Source organism: Peromyscus eremicus, chromosome 8a (assembly GCF_949786415.1).
Source record: "Peromyscus eremicus chromosome 8a, PerEre_H2_v1, whole genome shotgun sequence".
NCBI classification, from domain to species: domain Eukaryota; kingdom Metazoa; phylum Chordata; class Mammalia; order Rodentia; family Cricetidae; genus Peromyscus; species Peromyscus eremicus.
The window spans coordinates 52,077,677-52,100,682 of NC_081423.1; the positions used below are offsets into that span (position 1 = coordinate 52,077,677).

General features: G+C 49.7%; 1 protein-coding gene across 1 annotated transcript; it reads right to left on the bottom strand.

The window, feature by feature from the left end:
• Window positions 1-10,454: 10,454 nt before the first annotated feature.
• Arhgef15 (Rho guanine nucleotide exchange factor 15) lies at window positions 10,455-23,006 on the bottom strand. Its single transcript, XM_059270945.1, has 16 exons — window positions 22,921-23,006; window positions 20,328-20,983; window positions 19,732-20,064; window positions 19,411-19,465; window positions 18,174-18,232; window positions 17,884-18,095; window positions 17,619-17,779; window positions 17,299-17,451; window positions 16,543-16,672; window positions 13,960-14,034; window positions 13,765-13,857; window positions 13,527-13,687; window positions 13,273-13,425; window positions 13,026-13,108; window positions 12,810-12,917; window positions 10,455-11,264 (listed from the first exon to the last, which is right to left on the bottom strand). Exons 2-16 carry the CDS (start codon window positions 20,932-20,934, stop codon window positions 11,113-11,115), a joined length of 2,535 nt encoding a protein of 844 aa, XP_059126928.1. The 5' UTR covers window positions 20,935-20,983; window positions 22,921-23,006; the 3' UTR covers window positions 10,455-11,112.

Consider the following 23,006-nt stretch of genomic DNA (forward strand, 5'->3'; position numbering starts at 1 on the left):
GGGGGATGGGCTGTGGATTCAGCTCCTACCCATTCTCAAAATTCTATTCCTCTGGCTCCAGCCCCCTAACGGTGGATCCAATGCCTCCCTCCTAGCTGCTGCCTCCAGTTACCCAAGGTCTCTGAGAGACCCCACTTCTCTTCTCTAATCCTAAATGCTCACTGACAGGGAAGGAGAGGGAGAGAGACAAGCCTCTGGGAAAAGACCTAAATAGCTTCCTTCTTTATTGTTGGATGCTTCTTCCAAACATACGGCAACCTTCCCACTTCTTCCCAGCTTCTCCGCTTTCCCGTCTGACCTTTTTACTCAGTTCCCATCGACCATGTGACCCCGACCCTCGCTGCCCCTTTCTCTTGACAAGTAGTTCCTATGCAGCTCAGGCTAGCCTGGAACTCACTGTATATCCCAGGAGGACTGACTGGAAAAAGAAATAAAGAGGAAAGGCAAGAACATGACCGCTCCTAGGTAAGGTGGAGGAGAAAGTTTATTGTAGATAAAATGAGAGCATAGGCAGGGACAGGGACACCTGGGAGAGTCACACGTGAAGAGACAGGGGAGGGGAGAGAGGAGGGGAGAACCAGTTGTAAAAGCCAGGAGGCCCAAAAGACAAGGGGCAACCAAAATGGCTGGGTTACACAGGGAAGTTCAGGGCGGCGAGGTGGATAGAGGAACTGAGGGATGCCGGGAGAACCTGGCAGCCAATGTCTGCTTTGATATGTGAAATAGGCACCACAGCCATTTATTTGTTCCAGGTTTGAGACCTAACAGTGACCTGTGACCTCATAGCAATCCTCTTCCCTCTGCCTCCCAGGTGTGAGGTGAGCTACCGGTGTCTGACTTTCTTCTTCTTCTTCTTCTTCTTCTTCTTCTTCTTCTTCTTCTTCTTCTTCTTCTTCTTCTTCTTCTTCTTCTCCTCCTCCTCCTCCTCCTCCTCCTCCTCCTCCTCCTCCTCCTCCTCCTCCTCCTCCTTCTTCGGATTTATTTATTTTTACATGCATTAGTTTTTGTCTGCATGTATGTCTGTGTGAGGGTACCGGTTCCCCTGGAACTGGAGTCACAGACAGTTGTGAGCCACCATGTGGGTGCTGGGAATTGAACTCAGGTCCTCTGGAAGAGCAGCCAGTGCTCTTAACCACTGAGGCATCTCTCCAGATCCCCCCATCCGTGGCTTCTTTCCTTTTCTTCATCTCATCTTTTCTTCTCAGTACCCGAAGAGGGGGGGACAGGAGTGAAGACAGACCTAAGGTGTCGCGTAGACGGATGATCTTTCTGGTGATCAGACTCAGGTTGATAGGCTCAGCAAGAGCTTTTACCTGCTGAGCTGTCTCTTGGCCCGTTTATGTGTATGTTCATTTGTTTGTTTGAGACATAGTTTCTGTGTAGCCCTGGCTGTCCTGGGACTCACTCTGTAGACCAGGCTGGCCTCAAACTCAGAGATCTGCCTGCCTCCGCCTCCGCCTCCACCTCTGCCTTCGCACGCTGGGATCAAAAGCCTGCGCCACTGCCACTTGGCTGCTTTGTATTTTTGTTGTTGTTGTTGTTGTTTTTGAGACAGGGTTTCTCTGTGTAGCTTTGCGCCTTTCCTGGACCTCATTCTGTAGCCCAGGCTAGCCTCAAACATCCGCTTGCCTCTGCCTCCCAAGTGCTGGGATTAAAGGCGTGCGCCACCACCGCCCAGCGCGGCTGTATTTTTGAAACATCTAATTTACTGATCTTTTGAGGGCGGAGTATCTGATGTGTCTTTATTACAACTGAGCCTCGATCCTAAAGCTTCCTTCGCTTCATTTTCGTGGAGTAGCTGTAGAGGTTCAAGAGAAAGGCCTTCTGAGTAGTAGGCAAGCTCTTCCTGCCTGGTTAGAAAACATTCCAGTGTTTCCCCCCTTATGACATTAGTTTTATATTTTAATTTTCTCACTGGTTTTGTTCTTTTGTTGCTCTTCACTTTTCCTGTCGGTGTGCAATTCCACTCTTGGATCTCTTCCTTAGTTATCTGTCCCTGGCATTGTCTCCGGTACCCACATGTGGCTCCTCAAGCTCCAGGTGGCACGTTCCCCATGCTCAGGATGTGGCCACACCGCTTTTTTTTGTACCTCAGTCCATTCATCTGGAAGGCAGACGGCAAGACTGTCTCTCGGGGACTCCATTTGACCGTTGAGATAAAGAACGGAGTCCTTGTTGGCTCCCAGTATATGGTATTGTCTCTGTTCAATTCTATTTATAGTTGTTTTGAAGTCTCACCAGCAACAGAGAAAAGACAAAAGCACAGAGAATCGTGCCTGGCTGACACCCTTGCATGTTCATTACTGCTGAAGAGTTCAAGTGAGTTGAAGCAAAACAAGTGTTTACTCTGAATCTCAGGGTTAACTGAGCAGCCAGATGCCAGGGATGGTTCCAACTGGGGACTCAGGGATGGTTCCAACTGGGGACTCACTCCTCCCAGTCTGGCCTCCCTGCTTCCCTGAGTGGCCTGTTGCCTCTCAGCAGACCAGGGCTCTTGTGCACACAGTGGCCCAGCACCCAAGCTGCGCCTCTACCCCCAATAGCCCTGGAGAACTCTCTGTTCCACATGCAAACCATTCTGGAGCCCTACGAGATAAGTGCTGTCCTCAGAACAGCCAGCTAATCCAAGGCTGAACCCTGAGGCTGCCCGGTAGGACAGTCACTCTGCAGAGCCAGAGATCACCAGTGTTTCCTTTCTCAGATCCTTTTTGGGGTTTCCTCGAGTTTCCAAGCCTTTCTTCTAATAACAACAAGCAGATCTCACAGCAACGCTTGGAAGACTCTTGAAAATGTGTTTCTAAAGAACGTAACTTCTGGAAGATTATGCTGTAAATGCAATACCACTTTTTATGGAGCTTACAAATAAGCACCTCTAGATAAAGCATGATTTACACACACACACACACACACACACACACACACACACACACACATCATTGCATAGTATTTTTTTTTTCAAAAGCAGTGGAAAATAAGCAAAAGTATCCTGTGGTGGTGACTTCTCAGAAGAGGCAGAAGAGTGGGCCGGAGGGGCCAAACCGGCTTATACATGCAATTTTGATCACAGTCGAGTTCCTGGGTGAAGTGGTGGGTGCTCATACGCATGAACTCATTTTTTTCAGGTTTATTTTTATTTTATGTGTATGGATGTTTTGCCTGCATGTGTGTCTGTGCACTGTGTGCACTCCTGGTGTTCTCAGAGGCCAGAAAAGGGCATCAGATCCCCTGGAACTGGAGTTACAGATGATTGTGAAACACCATGTGTGTGCTGAGAATCGAACCCAAATCGTCCTGAAGAGCAACCAGTGTTAACTGTTCAGCCATCTCTCCAGCCCATAATTTAAAAAAAAAATTAATAATTGTTGTTCAGTGGACCAGCAAGGTGGCTCAGAATGTAAAGGCACCTGCTGCCATGCCTAGAGACTGATTTTGATCCCCATGGCCCACAGAGTAGAAGGAGGAACCAAGTCCTGCAAGTCGTTTTCTGACTTCATTCACTCTCGAGCAGAGAGAGAGAATAAAAAGTAACTTAAAAATAGCCGGTGGCGCACGCCTTTAATCCCAGCACTCGGGAGGCAGAGGCAGGCGGATCTCTGTGAGTTCGAGGCCAGCCTGGGCTACCAAGTGAGTTCCAGGAAAGGCGCAAAGCTACACAGAGAAACCCTGTCTGGAAAAACCAAAAAAAAAAAAAAAAAAAAAAAAAAAAAAAAAAAAGCCAGGCGGTGGTGGCGCACTCCTTTAATCCCAGCACTCGGGAGGCAGAGGCAGGAAGATCTCTGTGAGTTCGAGGCCAGCCTGGTCTACAGAGAGAGATCCAGGAAAGACACTAAAGCTACACAGAGAAACCCTGTCTCGAAAATAAATAAATAAATAAATAAATAAACAAACAAATAAATAAATAAAAAATAAATACATGTAGGGGCTGGAGAGATGGTGCTGTGGTTAAGAGCACATGCTGTTCTTCCAGAGGACCTGGGTTCAGTTCCCAACACCCACATGGCAGTTCACAACTGTCTGTAACTCCAAGATCTGACACCCTCACACAAACATACATGCAGGCAAAACACTAATGCACATAAAATTAAAATAAATAAATTTAAAAATAAATAAATAAATGTATACACTGCTGTATCCCTGTACACCAGAAGAGGACACCAGACCTCATTACAGGTGGTTGTGAGCCACACAATGTGGTTGCTGAGAATTGAACTTAGGACCGCTGGAAGAACAGCCAGTGCTCTTAACCTCTGAGCCATCTCTCCAATCCAATTAAAATTTTTTGTTTGGTTGTCCCCACCCCACCCCCACCCCCCAGACAGGGTGTCTCTATGTAGTTTTGGTGCCTGTCCTGGATCTTGCTCTGTAGACCAGGCTGGCCTCGAACTCATGGAGATCCACCTGGCTTTACCTCCTGAGTGCTGGGATTAAAGGCATGCGCCTTTGACGCCCGGCTCCAATTTAAAATTTTTTTTTAAATTTTATTTTTATTTTTATTTTTTTGAGCTGAGGATTGAACCCAGGGCCTTGGGCTTGCTAGGCAAGTGCTCTACCACTGAGCTAAATCCCCAACCCCAATTTTAAATTTTTAAGAATTACTTTTCAGAAGATAACTGAAAACAGCTCAAGCCAAGAACACTCCTCTCATCCCAACACGTGGGAGACGAAGGCATGGCATCAAGCATGGCCCCTGACTATGTAATGAGTTTCCAAGCCTCCAGGAGTCCCTGTCTCAACAGCCAAGAGAAATCTAGATGTGTTTCCACATATCTTTAATCCCAGCACTCGGGACAAAGAGGTGGGTGGATCTCTGGGAACTGGAGGCCAGCCTGGTCTGCATAGCAAGTTCCAGGCCAGCCAGGGCTACGTGGTATGACCCGATTTAAAAAAAAAGGGGGGGGGTACAGTAAAGAAAGAGGACAGTTCAAGAAAGGAAATGTAATCTTAGTGGCTTCCAGCTCAGCAGCAGAGTGTTTAGGGAGTCACAATACATAAGGTAAACCCTGTTCGATTGATTTCCACTCTTAGCATCAACAGACAAGACAGAGCTACACAGCTTGGAAAAATGCAATCAGGACAGACACAAGTGAGCACAGCAGCCTCCACGTTACCCAGTAAAAAGTCTGGAAGAGTAAAACCGGGAGGCTAGTAAAGGGAAGGTTGGCAGATTCGGGCTCAGTGAATACATTTCCTAAATTTCTCAACCCCTGACTGGAATAAGTGGCACATCCTATCACAAGAATTAGATATTTTTTTTTCTATAAAAGTCCAGATAATAAATACGCAGGGCTTTTGTAGAGCACTTACTGCTTCTACAGAGGATCCAGGTTCAGTTCCCAGCCCTTGAGGTAACTCACAACTGTCACTCCAGTTCTAGGGAAGCTGGTGCTGCCGTGACATCCACAAGCTACTATATGCAGATGATGCCCAGACATACACCGAGGTACACACACACACGCGCACACACGCACGCACGCACTAATATTCTTAAGTTTTTTTGAGTAAGTCTCTACAACTACCCAGCTTGGCTAGTGGAGTCTGGAAGTCTCCACAAACAGCTGTTCCAGTATATAACACTTTGTTTTATAGCCTGGGACTACACTTTGTCCCCCATCCTCTGGGTCACCTATAGCTCCCGGTGGGATTAGGCTCTAATTGTCCTGGTTGTCTCCAGTTTTGTTTGTTTGTTTGTTTGTTTTTGTTTTTCGGTTTTTCGAGACAGTGTTTCTCTGTGTAGCTTTGCGCCTTTCCTGGACTCACTTTGGAGACCAGGCTGGCCTCGAACTCACAGAGATCCGCCTGCCTCTGCCTCCCGAGTGCTGGGATTAAAGGCGTGCGCCACCACCGCCCGGCTTGTCTCCAGTTTTGATAGCCCTTGCTGATCTTGGGCTCTTCCCTGTCTCACTTCCTTGTTTTTCTCAAGTGTGCCAGGGGTTCACCTCCCCAGTAATTTCCTACACTCTGATCTTTGTTTAGTGGTCTACTTCCTAGGAAACCCAAATAATGACAGGCCACCTTTTTTGTTTGTTTGGTTTGGGTTTTTTTTCAAGACAGGGTTTCTCTGTGTAACAGTCCTGACTGTCCTGGAACTCATTCTGAAGACCAGGCTGGCCTCGAACTCACAAAGATCCAACTGCCTCTGCCTCCCAAGTGCTGGAATCAAAGGCATGTGCCACCACTGCCCGGCTGATATGCCACTTTTTAAAATACTGTACTAGCTAATACATAGAGACATGGCTCTATGTGGGCACAGGAATACAATTTATTTATTTATTTTAAAGCTTTAGTCTAAATTGTATTTCATCTGCAATTTAGAAAACACACACACACACACACACACACACACACACACACTGGAACAACTAGATTTCTTTAAAACCACTGAGCAGGATGAACTTCCGCACTGATTTTGTGCAGCTTCTGCTCAGACTTAAAACCAAGAGCAAAGTTAAGACCCTCCCGCTCTGTGTCAGGTAAACTTAGATGACTTCCCCAACTTTAAATATCTTTTAAATAAATAAATATTGGTTTCTTTTTTTTTAATTATTTTTTATTTTTTTTAACATTTATTTATTATGTATACAGTGTTCTGTCTGCATGTATGTCTGCAGGCCAGAAGAGGGCACCAGATCTCATTATAGATGGTTGTGAGCCACCATGTGGTTGCTGGGAATTGAACTCAAGACCTCTGGAAGAACAGCCAGTGCTCTTAACCTCTGAGCCATCTCTCCAGCACCAAATATTGGTTTCTTATATCTTAAGCTTCAGGTCTCCTAACTTGCACTGGCTTTTTTAGGTCCCCTCCCCCCACGAGGACCCTAAAGTGGATTCACATGGACATATGTGTGAGGCAGGAGGAGTGCTGGGAGTTGGAGGTCAGACACAGAAGGAGACTCTGTCTCAAAAACAAACAAACTAGCCGAGCGGTGGTGGCACACACCTTTAATCCCAGCACTTGGGAGGCAGAGGCAGGCGGATCTCTGTGAGTTCGAGGCCAGCCTGGTCTCCAAAGTGAGTCCAGGAAAGGCACAAAGCTACACAGAGAAACCCTGTCTCAAAAAAGCAAAAACAAACAAACAAACTAAATAAAAACAAAACCCAACCAACCAAACTAACAACAACAACAAACCTAAAAGCTGGGTATGGTGATGTATGCCTTTAATCCCAGCACCCAAGAGGCAGAGACAGGAGGATCTCTGTGAATTTGAGGCCACCCTGGTCTGTATAGAGATTACGAGCAGCCTGGCTGGCCTCAAACTTTCTGTGAAGTTGGCCTTGAACTCTGGATCTTCTTGCCTCTACCTCACAATGTGCACCGCCACACCTTACTTAGTGATTAGGTTCTAATGACGGGCTAACGTGATGGGCTGTGTGGCCGTTACTAGGTGAATGGGGGAGCTAAATGCCACCAACCAGTGAGTGGATTTGGAAATAGATTCTTCTCTTGCTTAGAACTCAGATCCTAGGCTATCTGCTTGACTCTGCTTGAGTTGATTTTGAGCTGTATTATGGTTCAGATCTTATTTGTTTTGTTTATTTGAATCTTGCTAGGAGCTCAGGATGGCATTGAATCAAAGACTCTTCTGCTTTAGCCTTCTAAATACAGGTAGTCCATGCCTGTGCCACCATATCCCGCTGGCTTGGATCTTAAATGTCTCCTGGAGGGCATATATTGAAGGCTTAGTCCAGGTTAGTTGGTGGGAGGAACCTTTAGAACGCAGGGCCTAATAGAAGTTAAGGCCCTGAGACCATGCCTTTGAAGGGGACACTGGAACCTCAATCATTTCCTCTTTTGGTTCCTATCCACCATGATTCCCACTGCCAGGCACCCTCTGCTCTGCTGCAGCCCTGGAACGCCAGGGCAGGCAAGCATAGCAAAAAAAACTCTGAAACCCTGAGTTAAAACAAAGCTTTACAAGCTGGGTTTGTCTGGGTACTTTGGTCATCCCATGCAAAATCAAGCGAGGCAAGTCATAACAACAGGATTGTTCAGGATTAACCCCTCTGCTTTCCTGGTAAACTGTAGGTAGCTAAGAACAGCTAAGGTGGAGTTTATGAGCAGACTCCGGCACCAAAAATGTGCTTAACTCTTCCCTTTGGTTTAAGGCAAACCAAGTACATTTGATCTGGGAGAAGTCATTTCGTCCTATCCAAAATACTCACCCTTCTCAGAGGGATCTGCTTATTCTTGCTCCTACTCAGAATCTAATTGTCAGTAAATCTTCCCCACCTCCCAATAAATTTCATTCTGTACAGTCTTAGATCTGCCCCTTTTTCCTTGTGGCGCTTTTGTGAACAGCCTCGATTAAACACTGCAAGACTGTGTCCTCAAACAAAACAAATGAAATCCATTGATCCTGCCTATCCTTCTTCAACCTGGTCCCATGATTCACTGAACCAAACTCATGTGTCTCTATTAAATTATCATCTACTTAAGTTGAGAATTCAGGGGTATTCTACACAGTTTTGTGACTAGTAAGCCCTTGTTATAGGGATGAATCTCTGATCAGGGTACCCTGAAAATACATATAATGGATGCCAAGTAGCAGAAATTAAGAAGAGTGGTTAAGGGCCTTGGCAGACCTGACCTCCAAGGCAGTGATTAGCCCACCTGCATCCTGGAGCTGGCCGGCCTGTGTTCCAGTGCCCACTCTACAGTTTGTTAGCTGTGTGACTTGACCTCTCAACTCAGTTTCTTCATCCACATAACAATAATGATGGCAATATTTATATCTGACTTACAGGATTATTGAGAGGGTGAAAAGAATTAATATGTGCCAGGCAGTGGTGGCATATGCCTTAAATCCCAGAGGCAGGTGGATCTCTGAGTTCAAGGCCAGCCTGGTCTACAAAGAGAGTTCCAGGACAGCCAGAGCTACACAGATTCAACCCTTGGCCCTGCCAAAAAAAAAAAGAAAGAAAGAAAAAAAAAAAAAAGAAAAGAAAGAGGTGTAGATATACCAGGTCCACCTCCACCACTTCTACCTACAACTCCTGGCCTAGAGTCCCTTTGTCACACATCCTGAATCATTCCACAGCTTCTCTCTTGTCATCTGGGTCTCAGCTCAGATGTCATCTCCTCCAGGATCTTCCCTGAAGCTACTCTCCCTTACCCCAACACCATTCTGTGTCACAGCCTTTGCTGGGTGTATTTTCTTCCTATATCTTACCTATTCATTTGCTGATTTTGGAGTCCACTCAAACCAATACAGGCCTCCTAAGGTAAAGGATGCTTTTCACACTGTCTTTTTTTTATCCCCTGGAACTGTGCATGGCACACAGGAGGTAATCAAGAAGCAGGCATAGAACGGGATCAAACTTGGCCGGTCAGTGAAAGGCCGTTGTCCATTCTCTGCTCCTGTGACCTCTCGCTGTACCCTCTACCCAGCTGCAGCCATGCTGACCCTGACCTGCCTTCTTCCCCAGCCTGCCACAGCCCCAGCTGCAGCTGCTCTAGTCCACTGCAAGCACAGATCTCTAAGAAGCTGTGCAGGGGCCAACACACTCCAGGCAGGCCTTGCACCTGGTCTCTGAGCCCTAATTCCAGCGGAACTGACACCTGTTCTCAGCACCGTGGTATCCAGCATTATCCCCACAAAAACTTCATTTGTAGACCATTTGCTCCTTCAAGCCCTGATGAGCCTCAGTATAAAGCCAGCAACATTTATTGAGGGTTTCCCACGTGGCTGGCACTTTGCTGGGTGAAAGTTGTGGACAAGCCAAGTGCCCTCCTGCCTTCGAGTCCCGAGAGTCATCCCACCTCCCATAGTCATCACGGCAGTTTCTGTCTGGGCAGGTTGTAAGAAGAACGTTGAAGAACATGAAGGACATGAAGGAAGGGCATTGCACAACTGTGCAGAGAGCCTTTGCCCAGGCTTGAGCTCCAACCCCAGCCATCGTCCGCTCTACTGTCCTTGCCCTCACCTCTCCAGCATCACGCAGGACAAGTTCTCATCAGCAGAAACTGTGGTTGAGGCTGGGCAACGCCACCAGCTCTCTACTCCCTCCACTGAGCTTGGCCCTCTGTTTCTGAAAGGATCGGGATAGATGAAGTGAATCCCAGGACGGTCAGCGGCTGGCCTGGGACTCATTCTGCAGCCCGAGGCTGGCTGACACGATGACAGTTCAGCTTGGGAGATATGCAGAGCAGACATGGGTTATGGAGGTCAGTGTTTGGGACAGGAAAATATTCACAGACTGCAGAGGATCTTTCACCCCAGCTTCTTAGTTCCTCAGTGCCCTGCCAGGCCATTTGACTGCTTCATAACATCACCCTTCAGCTGTCTTGAAACCTGGAGATACCCAAGAGACCCAGGTTCCATGGCTCTCATCCACAGTCCTAGCCTCTGGCCAAGCTGTACCCTGTACTTTCTTTAGAACTCAGGCCAAACGTCTTCTTTGGAGAAAATAACAGGGAAAAAAATGACATTTTCGGTCACTAACAGGACTGGCTCTCTCTCTCTCTCTCTTTCACACACACACACACACACACACACACACACACACACACACCACGTTCAGCAGAATTGCCTTCCTAGATACATATACACATGGACACACATGCACACATGTTCTCCGAGACATACCCTGGATTCTTCTAGAAGAAAGGAAGTGATTTGAAAGGGCATAAGAAGTAGTCCAGAAATAGAAGTATTAGATTAATTTAATACTTCCTATATTAAAAGGACAGGACCAGTGGCTTCTGTAGAACCAAGTAGGGTGATTACTGGTCTCTTGGGCCCAAGTCACCATCTTCTTTGGCTGAATGGGTTCCTGCCCATCCCTGTTGTCTACAGGGATACTCCAACGACGCCATTTCAACGCATTGTCCCGGCTTCCTCTTCCTTGGTGATACTCAATAGCCAGGGTCTTGGCCTTGGCCACTCTGTCTCCATTGGCAACACATTCAAGCCATCCTCCTTCTTTCTTGTTGTGGGCTCAGATGGCCTCTTTCATTACTGCTCTGTCTGGAAGCTCTATCTGAATTGGGTACCACTAGAGGTAGTGTTCCCACCGACAGCAGATAGATGATGGATAGATATGGACAGATGGGCAGACTTTGTCATCCCCTTGCTGCTGCCAGAGTCCCAGTCTGTGCCCCTTCCCCAGCCTGCATCAAGGTTGAGGGGTGTCAGAAGTGCCTGAAGAGGGTCCCCCAGCCTCAAGCAGCTTCTGGTGCTGGCGAAGATGCTTTCTCCTTTCATGTTCTCCCGTGACTTCACACACCAATTGGGCAGGGAAGGCTCCAGGAAGTCCCTTCAGCCAACCTGGGGAAAGAAAAACAGGCTTCTGGGGAGCAGGGACAGAGGTCAGGTGACTGGGGAAAGGAGGCCCTCTGGGGTCTCAGGTCATGCTGGATTGGGGATTAGTGAAGAAGCATGGAGCCAAGAATTCAACTTCAGTTACTACCCACTCCAGGAAGTGACGTCAGCATCTGAGAGGGTCTGTGGCACTTCTATATTGGGTCCTGCAATGACTGCTCCTGTCAGTCAATCAGAAGAACTTCTGGGCTTGAGAGCAGGCTCAGCGGTTAAGAGAAATTAGTGCTCTCCCAGAGGACCCAGGTTCGATTCCCAGCACCCACATGGTAACCCACAACCATCTGTAACTCCAGTCTCAAGGGATCCAGTGCCCTCTTCTGACCTCAGCAGGCACCAGACATAAATGCACGCAAAACACTCATACACACAAAATAATAAAATAGACAAATCTAATAAATAAATAAATAATAAAGAAAAATAAATAAATAAAAAAAAATAACTCTTGCAAGGGGCTGCGAGATCTTATCTGTTGTCACTGCGACCTCATCTGCTCCCAGCCCCTTTTCTGGATCGGTCTAGGCACACTGGCCTCCTTCCTTTGTTACAGAACAGGCCCTAGGCCTTCGCCCTGCCTGTGCCCTGCAGCTGGTCCACCCTTCCTCAGACCCCGAACGCCTAGACTGATCCCCTCGGTCACCTCACACATCGCCTCCTAGTGAGGTCTACCTCACCTGACTACTTGAGATCCTGCCAAACCCCAGCACTCCTTCCTTACTGCGTTTTCCCATGGCACGCATCCCCTTCTAACACACTACACATAATCTATACTTAACTCAATCAAACAACAATCCTCCTGCTTCAACCTCCCCAGTACTGGCACTACACATATGGGCTGTCAAAAAAGATTCCCAGTACTGGAATTTTTTTTGTTTTTGATTTTTTTTTTTTTTGAGAAAGGGTCTCAGTGAGGCAGTGGTGGTGCACGCCTTTAATCCTAGCACTTGGGAGGCAGAGGCAGGCAGATCTCTGTGAGTTCAAGGCCAGCCTGGTCTACAGAGAGAGTTCCAGGACAGCCAGAGGTACACAGAGAAACCCTACCTTGGGAGAGAGAGAGAGAGAGAGAGAGAGAGAGAGAGAGAGAGAGAGAGACAGAGAGAGAGAGAGAGAAAGAGAAAGAGAGAGAAAAAAGGGTCTCATTATGTAACCCTTGCTGGTCTAAAACTCACCGTGTAGACCAGACTGACCTTGAACTCACAGAGATCTGCCTGCCGGTGCGCCTCTCAAGCGACAGACTCAGAGACCAACACCAGCACCACCATGTCTGGCTCCTTTAGCCTTTATTGTCTGCTTCCTCTGTTAAAGTATCCTCCAGGGCTGGGGGTGTAGTTCATTAGTGCGGCACTCGCCTATCAATCACATGTAAGTCCCTGGACTCCGTCCCAGCACCGCCAGGGGGAAAAAGTGTTCCCCAGCAGAGCATGAAACGTTATGTGTTTGGCTCATGGTGCTCAATGAATATTTGCTGAATGAGTCCGTGAAAGGCTCTCTCACCTTCAGGATTCTTGTGTGGATGCTTGCGGGGGGCCTTGGAATCCAGACTTTGGCCCTCCGTCTTGGAAGGTGTCGATGGCTCTGATGAACACAGCTCCTGGGAACACTCTGGTGGAGTATGGGTAACATTACAGTGGGACCCCCGTTCTGTTTAGTTGCCGTCCCAGATCCCCCTTAAGACTCACATCTTCCCTCCTCCCTTTGGGAGATACTTACCACAGTCCTCATAGATGGTGTCTGGGGAACAGGGAAGGGGACCCGGGGTGGGAAAAGCTCCCAGCCAGCGCTGCATGTCCGACCTAGTGGTGAGCAAAGGAGGGGTTCACAGTTGGCCCGACAGACACTCCTGGGGGATGAAGTAATAGGGGCCATAGAGGAGAGAGAGGAGCAACAGAATTCTGTACCACTGAGCCGCACCCCCAACCCCCAACCCCCAAGAGTGTTCTTTAGAGACATGACTCACAGTGAGGCTGCTTGGAGTAGCCTGTGGGTGGGGCGACCCTGGTGGTTGCTTAGAAGGGAGAGGCGGAATGTAGGGGGTCCAGATGGGTCAGGAACCTGCTGGGCCTGCACCAGGGAGCGATGGGCATAGTCCAGAACCTGCAGCCGCTGCCCACTACCCAGGGAAGAGGGCGTTCAGAGGAGAACAGGCGTGTCCTGCCAGATGCCTCTCCTCCACCCTGGCTTGGACTTCCTCCCCTCCCACGCAGGACCCACCTCTTGGGCTGAGTGATAAGCAGCAGGTCACTGAAGAGCAGCAGGCAGAGGGGAGTGAAGCGGGGGCGGGAGGTGAAGAGCACACCCCCCCTCCGAAATCCCAACTCTGTCAGCTCCCCCTGCAATTCCAGGCGCCGTGACCAGGAGACCAGGGGTAGAGCCTGGGAAGAAAAAGAGAAGGGTTTAGCCTCGCAGCATGGTGAGGAAAGGCGAGATGGAGAGTCTGGGCACGACTAACCTTGACCTTGTGGAAGCGCAACCTTTGGGTGAGTCGGATCAGCTCTTCTGTCTGCTTCATGCGCCCCACCTCAGCGCTGCAGCGCTCAATAATCTGGTGAGGGGCAGTGAGTCATCCATCCCCCGCGGCCACCTGTCCCCTCCACTTCCCTCTACCCCTGGCACCTCTTCCCTCCCCAGTGTCCATCCTGCGCACCTTGCTCACAGCACTCAGGGCCTTCTGGGCATTCTCCTGGCGACTGGACCCCTCCTCTGTCTGGCCTAGGATATTCTGGAAACAGAGGAAGGGTGACTGAGATCCTCCGTTCCCCTGAGATTCTGAGGTGCTGTGGACCCTGCCCAGCTTTGCCCAATGTTCCATTTAGGATTCACAGGGTCCCCAAGATAACTCTCAGCAAGTCCATGAGACCTACCACTTACCAACTGCCAGAGCCTGAGCAAGTCATATAACTGCTCAGTGCCTCGGTTTCCCCATTTATAAGATGGAGCTGATATCTATTTAGCATGTTAATATTGTGAGGATTCGTGGTGATATATAAAGAGGACTTAGCATAATCCTTGGCACTTGGCACACCATAAATGCTGGGGATATATATATATATATATATATATATATATATATATATATATATAATAATTACTAGTCTAACAATATAGCAGGGCAGTTAGAAATGCCTGGATTTCTATTTATTTTGTTTTCTTTTTAGCGTGTATGTTTTTCTGAGATAGTATTTCTCCTAAGCAGCCCTGGCTGGCTTTGAACGCTGAATCCTTCTGTCCACCCTCTGGAACGCTGGGGTCACAGGCGTGGACCCCCACATCTGGCTCCATCCATTATTTTTGCATGGCCTAGGCCAAGGTATTCAAACTGCACCCAGTTTCCTCCTTTATAAAGTCTGCAAATAATGGTTCCTGCTCTCACACACTTGTCACTGGGGTTACACAGGTGTAGAACACTTAGAACCGGGCCTTGGACAGCACACTCAGCAATCACTGAGTTAGTATGATATCATTGTTACCATGCCGTCTACATAGAGGTCAGACAAAGCTAAATAAAACTTGAGGGAATTGGGTTAGAAATCAATGGTAGAGTGTTTGTTTAGCATGAGTGAAGCATCAGTTTGATCCTCTGACACACACACACACACACACACACACACACACATTAAATTAAAGAAAAGTCTGTGCACACCTGTTATCCCAGTACTCAAGAAGCTGAGGCAGAAGACCGCAAGTTTGAGGCTGGCCTGAGCTGCGTAGGTGAGTTCTAAACGACAACAACAAACAAACAAAACAAACAACAAACAAAAAACCCCAGCAACAAAAGAGCAAAGCCAACTGTCTCAAGACAAAGAAAGAGAAAAAAAGTTGGGCACTCTAAGATTCCAATACTGGCCGGGCAGTCGTGGTGCATGCCTTTAATTCCAGCACTTGAGAGGCAGACCCAGGTGGATCTCTGTGAGTTCGAGGCCAGCCTGGTCTACAGAGTGAGTTCCAGGACAGCCAAGGCTACATATTGAAACCCTGTCTCGAAGAAAAAAAAAAAAAAAGATTCCAATACTGGAGCTGGAGAGATGGCTCAGCAGTTAAGAGCACTCAAGTGCTCTTTCAGAGGACCCAGGTTCAACTCCCTGCACCCACAGGGTAGCTCACAAGTGTCTGTAACTCCAGTTCCAGAGGAGCCAATTCACTTTTCTGGCCTCCACAGGCAGACACATGTAATGCACACACATGCATACAGGCAAAAACATGCACGTAAAATCAAAACATATGAATCTTCTTAAAAATTCCAATACCAGGTGAATCAGTCAAAGGTTTTGGGTCGAAAAGTGTTTCTCTGGCTCAGAGGGTAACAGCTTTTGTGAGTCCTACACAGAGAAATCGAGAACTGACTCCTGCAATGTACCCTGGGATGGCTCAGCAGGGAAAGGCATTTCGCAGCCTAAAGACCTGAATTTGATCCCCAGGACCCAGGTGATGAAAAAAGCAAATTGGCTTCCGCAAGTTTTCCTGTGACATCTGCATGTTGTCCTTTGACTTCCATGTACACACCAACACATACGCAGCGCGCGCGCGCGCGCGCGCACACACACACACAAATAGATGCAAGAGAAGTGTTTCATAAAACACTCATTTTTTTCCTCAGTATTATCCCACTAAGGAACTTTTTCATCTTTTTCATTTATTTAAATTTTATTTATTTAGTTGCCCTGGAGATTGAATCCAAGGCCTAGTCCAGTACACTCTAGGCAAGCTGTCTACCATTAAGCTACAGTGCTCAGCCCCACACTACAGCCTCCATAAAAATCGAATTTTATAGATACACTATAAATCTATGTATTCACCATGGCTCTGAAGTCCACAATCACTGGCATAGCTGAGGTTTATTTTTTTCTTTTTTCTTTTTTTCTTTTTTTTTTTTTTTTTTTTTTTTGAGACAGGGTTTCTCTGTGTAGCTTTGTGCCTTTCCTGGAACTCACTTGGTAGTCCAGGCTGGCCTCGAACTCACAGAGATCCGCCTGGCTCTGCCTCCCGAGTGCTGGGATTAAAGGCGAGCGCCACCACTGCCCGGCGAGGTTTATTTTTTTCATTCCTCCCAAAAACCATTGTTTGTCCCTTTGGAGATCTCAGCTAGTTAGAGGCTGAGCCAAAGCAAGCCTAGAAGGCTCTTTCTGCCCTCTGAGGCATTTAGGGAGCTGAGGTTGGGAGATGTTGCCCTGAGAGGACGTCTGTGGTCATGGTGGGATAGGAAACGGTGATAAGGAACAGACTCCAGTACCTGCAGCAGCATCCGGAGCCGGGTAATGCGCTGGAAGGGCAATAGCAGAAAAGATGGCAGGGGAAGCCGCTCACATTTGGGGAGGCTCTGCAGCCGCCGCAGCTCCGCAGAGAAGCGCACGTTAGTGTCCCTGCAAGAAAGCCCAGATGCCCACGGGTTCCCTGAAGTAGGGTCCTGAGCCCTCCAGCCGGCTCCGGGCTCAGCCTTAACCTGACTTCACAGGTTCCTCCAACTCTGGGATACAGAACATTCTCTGTAGTTTTGCTTTCATAATTTCAATTCCCCAACACCATTAAATGGAACGTTCCAGAAACAAATAATCCGTACATTTTGAAGTCAGTGCCTTTCTGACTAGCAATGATAAAAAAAAGAAAATCTCAAGATGCCCCACCCTATCTCATCTGGAACACCAATAATCCCTTTGCCCAGCGTATTCGTGTATATACACTACCCACCCATCCATCACTTAGTAGCTGTCCTATCTGTCAAATTGACTGTGGTGATATCGTGGAGCAGTGTCCACGTAAACCTTAACTGACTTACTAAAGTCCACAAAGTGCGAGAGTATCGATGCTGACAATTTTATTACATCACATTGCTCTAATTTTTCTATTTTATTATTAGCTGTTGTTCAACTCTTACCAGGCCTAATTTATAAATCGTTTTTCTTAGATACGGACGTGTAAGGTTTATCACTATCCACTGGTGGTCTCGGAACACATTCCCAAGGAGAAGGCAGAAAAGCACTGTACTCACATAAGGCGGCTATAGGTCTCCTCCTGATACTGCTGGTTCCGGACGTAATCCACATACACTGAGAAGGGGCCGACCGCGTGGGCATGCACCACGTCGCACAGGTCACTGATGTGTGGGGAAGTACGGACACGGGATAGTAATGTTCCCAGAAACCTGAAAGCATGGAGGAAGCCATTAATGGAGGGACAGGAAGTCTGGTTCTCCAGGCTTTTCAGGAGAGTGCTGAAAGCCAAGTCCGTGGAAGGAAAGATCTAGAAGAGGAAGAAAGCTAAGGAGGATGCTCAGCAACCCAAGGCCCACATTCCTAGGACCCCACTGACCGCTCACTGACACCCTGGACTCGCTGCACGTTGGAGAAAAGTGTGTGGTGATCCCGAGGAGTGAGTGTGTCCCGGAGAGCCCGGCTCAGGACGAAGGTGTCGGTCAGTAGCCTCAGAGACCGTAGGTAGGAGGCCTCTGAGGTCACCACCTCAAACAGGCTCTAGACAGGAGAGCAGGGCCACAGTAAAAAGGCCAGTCACCTCACAACCAGCCCAGACTCGGGTCACATACCTCCCCATCCCCGTCCCACCCTGGGGTACTCACCTCCTGCATACGCCTTTCCTGGGGGCTTAGGCTCTCTAAGAGACCACTGGCTCGCACAGCCGGGAGCTCCTGCCACAGAGTGTTCCGAGGTCCAGGGAGCCTGGAGAAGGTGGGAGCTTCTCCCGGATTAGCCGGAGAGGGGCCCCCATCCTCACCCACACCCCACAGCTCCTCTGACAGTACAGCTGCTCTGTAAGTCTGGTATAAAGGTTCTGGAAGGTAGACAGAGAACATCAGAGAGGTCCACGCCCCAGAACCCTTCCCTCCTGCCTGTCACAGGGGAGACCTACCGTCCTGCAGGGGCAGCTCCCACTGCTGCTCCTTCAATCCCTCCAGCCCCTCCTCATCCCTGTGGAGAAAGAGAAGAAGGCATGTGAGGTCCAGTCGATGGGCGTCATTCACATGACACCAAAAGAGAGCTGCAGAACTCAAATGCACATTGTATGGAGGGATCCTGACAGCTCCAGATCAAACTCCAGATGTTCCTGTGTGCCTGATGGAGGGGAAGTCCTTGGCCCAGATGTCAGGCCCCAAACATTTCTGCTTTCTCAGCTACTGCGCAATAGATACTTCCAAGTCCCTCCCTCCAGCCCTCTCACCCAGGAGCATTGTCTAGAAGGCCTTCTTTGTGGTTTGGTGAAACTCCACATGGTCAAACTCTCACACCTGTGGCTCCCCGTCTCCCCTCTCCCAGTTACTCTCAAGCTAAAAGCTACTACCATAAACATTTTCTAAACAAATGAACATACCTGGATTATTACTTCTAATAAGAAAGCAATTAATCTAAAATGGTTAGCAAGCCTGGAAAACATAAGAGATGGCCCATGGTTGCCAAATGGTTTTATCAACAATCATTCTAATGGAGGGCTTGAGGAATGGCCCAGTGGTCAAGAGCATGTACTATTCTTGCAGAGGATCCGGGTTTGATTCCCAGCACCTCACAACTACCTGTAACTCAACCTACAGGGGGAGAGCCCACTGTTTTGGCCTCCATAAGTACCTGCAGACAGACACACACAGGCATGCACACACACACACACAATTAAAAATAAATCTTAAAAATAACTTTAATACAGATTCACAGTAAGATATTAAAGCAGAGCTTGGCCCTGACTTTGGTTTGTTGGTTTGTCGCTTTGTTTTGGTTTTGGTTTGTTGTTGTTGTTGTTTTGAAAATGAACTGTGAGATGTATCCCAGGCTGGCCTCAACTCCTGATTTTCCTGCCTCAGTCTGCTCTGTGCTGGGATTATAGCCTGTGCCACTAAGCCCAGCTTGAGCCCAAATTTTTTGCAATATTATTCCTCAATAATCCTATGGAACGGAGTCAAGCGTATTCCTATTTCTTAGAGAAAGACTCTGAAACCCAGAAAAGAGAATTTACTTAAAGTTGTATGACTAAAATATAGCTTTACAACTATATTTGTTGTAAATATAAGGTAGGATTCATCTGGACTTGAAAGTTAGTCTGCCCTTGCAGGAGAGGCACGGGTGAGGTCAGGAGAGGACACAGGACGGGAGTTCGGTACCTTCCCTCCAAGGCTGCAGGGGGAACATTCTGAGGTGCTTCTTCAGGCCTGTCCCCTGGAGAGAGAACCCAGAGTGACCAGAGCTAACCTCCCAAACCTCCAACACCCCCAGCCCAAGACCCTGAACCCCAGCCCCAGTGAAGACACCAAGGCTAAAACTCCCCTCAACTTCCAAGCAGCAGCTGGGAGAAAAAGGGAAAGTCTAGGGCTTGGTAGGTCTGTAGCTGGCCACTCACCCCCACCCTGTGCCCTCAAAGCCCGGAACTCCTCTCCCTGTCCTCTTTCCCTGCCTTCCATGTCCTTAACTCCCAGGCCTTGTACCTGTTTGGATTCCATCTTCCGAAGGCAGTTCCAGGTCTGGCTGTGGAAGCTCCCCAGAGGTACTGGTATCCTGTCTGACGCGAGTGGGCTTGGGGGGCTTGAGGGGAGGTAGGAGTTTGCGCTCAGCAGTGGAGCGATAAGATGTGAGTACGACTGGAGGGTGACTGATGACTGGTGGGTTGATGCGGGAGCGGGAGGCTCGCAGTGGGGATGCTCGGCAGGGGGCCCTGAGGATGTCGTCGGAACTCCCCACAGGCACCCATCGGAGCTCCAGGCCAGGCTTTGCTACGTGGCAGACACAGGGGCAGCATGGAGGGCAGGCCAGGGCAGCATCTGTAACAGAAGGAGTTGTCTAAGGAGGAAGTCCTTGGGGCCTGGCCCATCCCATCTCAGATTCTTCCCCCCAACATAAAGGACCAACCCCAGGTATCTGTAGATCTCATCCACCCTGTCTGCAACGCAGAGAAACAGAAAATAGACTTCTCAAACATGAAGTCTACTAGAAATGCTAGTCCTTTAAATCCCCCGGTTTTCGAGAACTGAAAACGAAGATAAGCTAGCTGTGTTGAGACTACTCAACTGCACCATATGCTCACCCGGAGTGCCATTCTCCTGGGACCCATTCCCGGAAAGGACGACTTGGGGAGTCTCTCTCTCCCCATTCACATCTGAGCCCCCTTGGGAGCACCGCTCCAGGGAGTCTGAGGACTGGGCCTTGCCTTCGGCCCCCCATTCAAACTTGCCGGCCAGTCTGCGAACCGTGCCAGGGGCCGAGGCAGAGCCATCCTGGAGAGGCATCGGGAGCGAGGGCAGGGCTGTTCGGGGCGACCCGGAGGGCTTGGGTGGGGGCACTGGGGAGCAGGGAGCAGGTTCTGGGGAGACGGATCGCCGGGACACCGGGCTGGGACTGGGTGTGCTGGAAGGCGAGTCGGGGGACGTCTGAGAGTCCAGGCTGGCTCTGGAGACTGAGGGGGGCAGAAGGGCGGGGGGCTTCAGGGAAGACGCGGGGGGCTCCCAGAAGATGGAGGTGCACATTGAGGCCGACGCGTCATTGGGAATCTGGGGAAGCACTTTCGAAGAGGAGCCGTTGTGGGGAGGCCCCGGGGAGTGGGGAGCCCGGTGGCGAGAAGGAGGGCGGGGGCGGATGATCCGAGGGGGCTTCAGGGTGGGGGGCGTCGCTGCAGGAAGGGACTGGGCTGACATCGTCTTCTGAGTGTTTCCAAGGAGGGAGGTGTTCTGCGGAAGTCATCCCCTGAGGAGGGTGGAGGGATAAAGGGCCCCTCAGTACCCCGGCTGGTGGGTAGACTGAGGCTGTCTGAAACTGTATTTTTAACTCAGGAGAGAAGACCGGTGCATTTCCCTCCCTTCCTCCTGTCACACTGTCTTTTTTCACCGCTCACCCTTCCTCATTCTGCCCCTGGACCCTCCTGGGCAGCTTTTCTTTCTTTGAGACAGGGTCTCTCATTATGCGTCCCAGATTGGCCTCAAACTTCCGATCCTCCTGCCTCAGCGTCTGGAGAGCTGTGCTGCCAGTGGCCTTTGCTGCCAGTGGCCAGCTTCTCTATCCTTTGACTTTTGCTGCTGCAGTCGGGCCAGAGGACACAGTGGGCCTAAGAACAAGCTGTTGTTGGGGAGGATGGGAAGGCCAGGGTAACAGAGAACCAGAAAGATGCCCCCGCGAAGGGAGCTCAGCTTGCGGGTACAGTCACTGTGTGGGGGAGTTTATGTGAGTTAGTGTGCACTGTGATCTAGTGCTGGGTGAGTGAGAGTTGGGTGTGCCCTGGGAGGTATGCTGGGGAAGAGTGGGGTCAAGCGTGGTTTGTCACAGACACATCAAGTGTGTGGTGTGAGGATAGTGTGCATGTTCTGTAATATCTGGGTAAAGCATGTGTGTATGAGTGTGTGCACAGGCACACACGTATGCGCGCGCGCACACACACACACACACACACACACACACACGCACACGCACACGCAAGCACACGTGCAAGCCAGTGCCTGAGCTGATGGAAGTATCACTGTTTCCCTGCTCTGACTGCCCCTCCCCCCTCCCATTTCCCAGTTCCTCTCTCCGGACTCTCCCTTTCCGGATTATTTTTAGTCTCCTTTTCCTGCCATGAAGATTCCTGGAGCCTCTGACCCCAGGAGACCAGGAGGTCCCAGCCTGATCTCTTCTGCTCCCCATCCTCTTATCCCTGCCACACCTGGGTCTGGTCACAGGGAGAAGCTCCCGTGGAAGGCTGGGTCCTTCCCGGATGCCTGGGGGGCGGCCACAAACCCAGGCCAAAGCAGAGAACCAACAGCACTGGGACGCCGGGACCTGGGACGCTGGAATCTGGACTTCTCTTCCTCTTGACAAGGAGGATGGGGACCAGAGCTGGGACACAAGAGAGCCCCTAAATTCCCTATCCCGTCAGAAGTCATAGCCTTCCAGGTCCCGAGTTAGGTTCTTGAGAAAAGATGGGCATCAGGGCCTCCTTAGATTGCAGTTCACTCATTGGCCCCTACATGCTGCCACGAAGCCCCTCGTTGAGGTTACCCAAGCAGTGGTCTCCTGCTCCCCAGCTTCTACCCCTTCAGGGAACTCACTGTCCCCCCATCCCAGGTGCCTGCGTTGACTTCCTTCCCACTCCCAACTCGGGCCTTTTATAGGGCCCAGAGAGTCGGGGCCCCAAGCACTTACCCTCCAGTTCCCTCCACTCTCAGTCACCTCCTAGGGCTGAGTGAGTAGGGGCAGGAAACAGGAATCCGATCCTCCTCCCAACCGGACACCACCACCCCCAACCACACCACGCTCCACATGCGCACACTGGGCCTAGAGGATGTGAGGAATCCGGCATCCAAGGTGTTGGAGCCGTTAGAAAAGGCTGTGTGTGTGTGTGTAGAGCTGCTGAGCTGCTTTATGTGTGCACCCTCACCTGTACTGCTGTGTGACCGTCGGGGTGCGGGTGAGAATGGCATGGCCCCCCACCCCCACCCCCACAAGCTGGACTGGCAGTACCGCCAGTCCTTATACCTCCCTCTCAGCGAGAGGATGTCTAGCCATCGGTTCCTACCACTTGTACGACTACTGTCTGTCTCTCCAACTTCCAACCTATTGCCTGGACGACGTGAGCCAACCACACTTGGCACCGAGGGAACCTCTCCCCCCTCTCATCTGCAGAGCCCCCCACCCCCACCCCAACTTACCTTTATGATTTGGGGTAGTTTCTGTTTTCAGTCTCTCTTCCTGCCCCCTTGGAGCACCAAATGCTGCCCAACGTCTCCAAATAAAT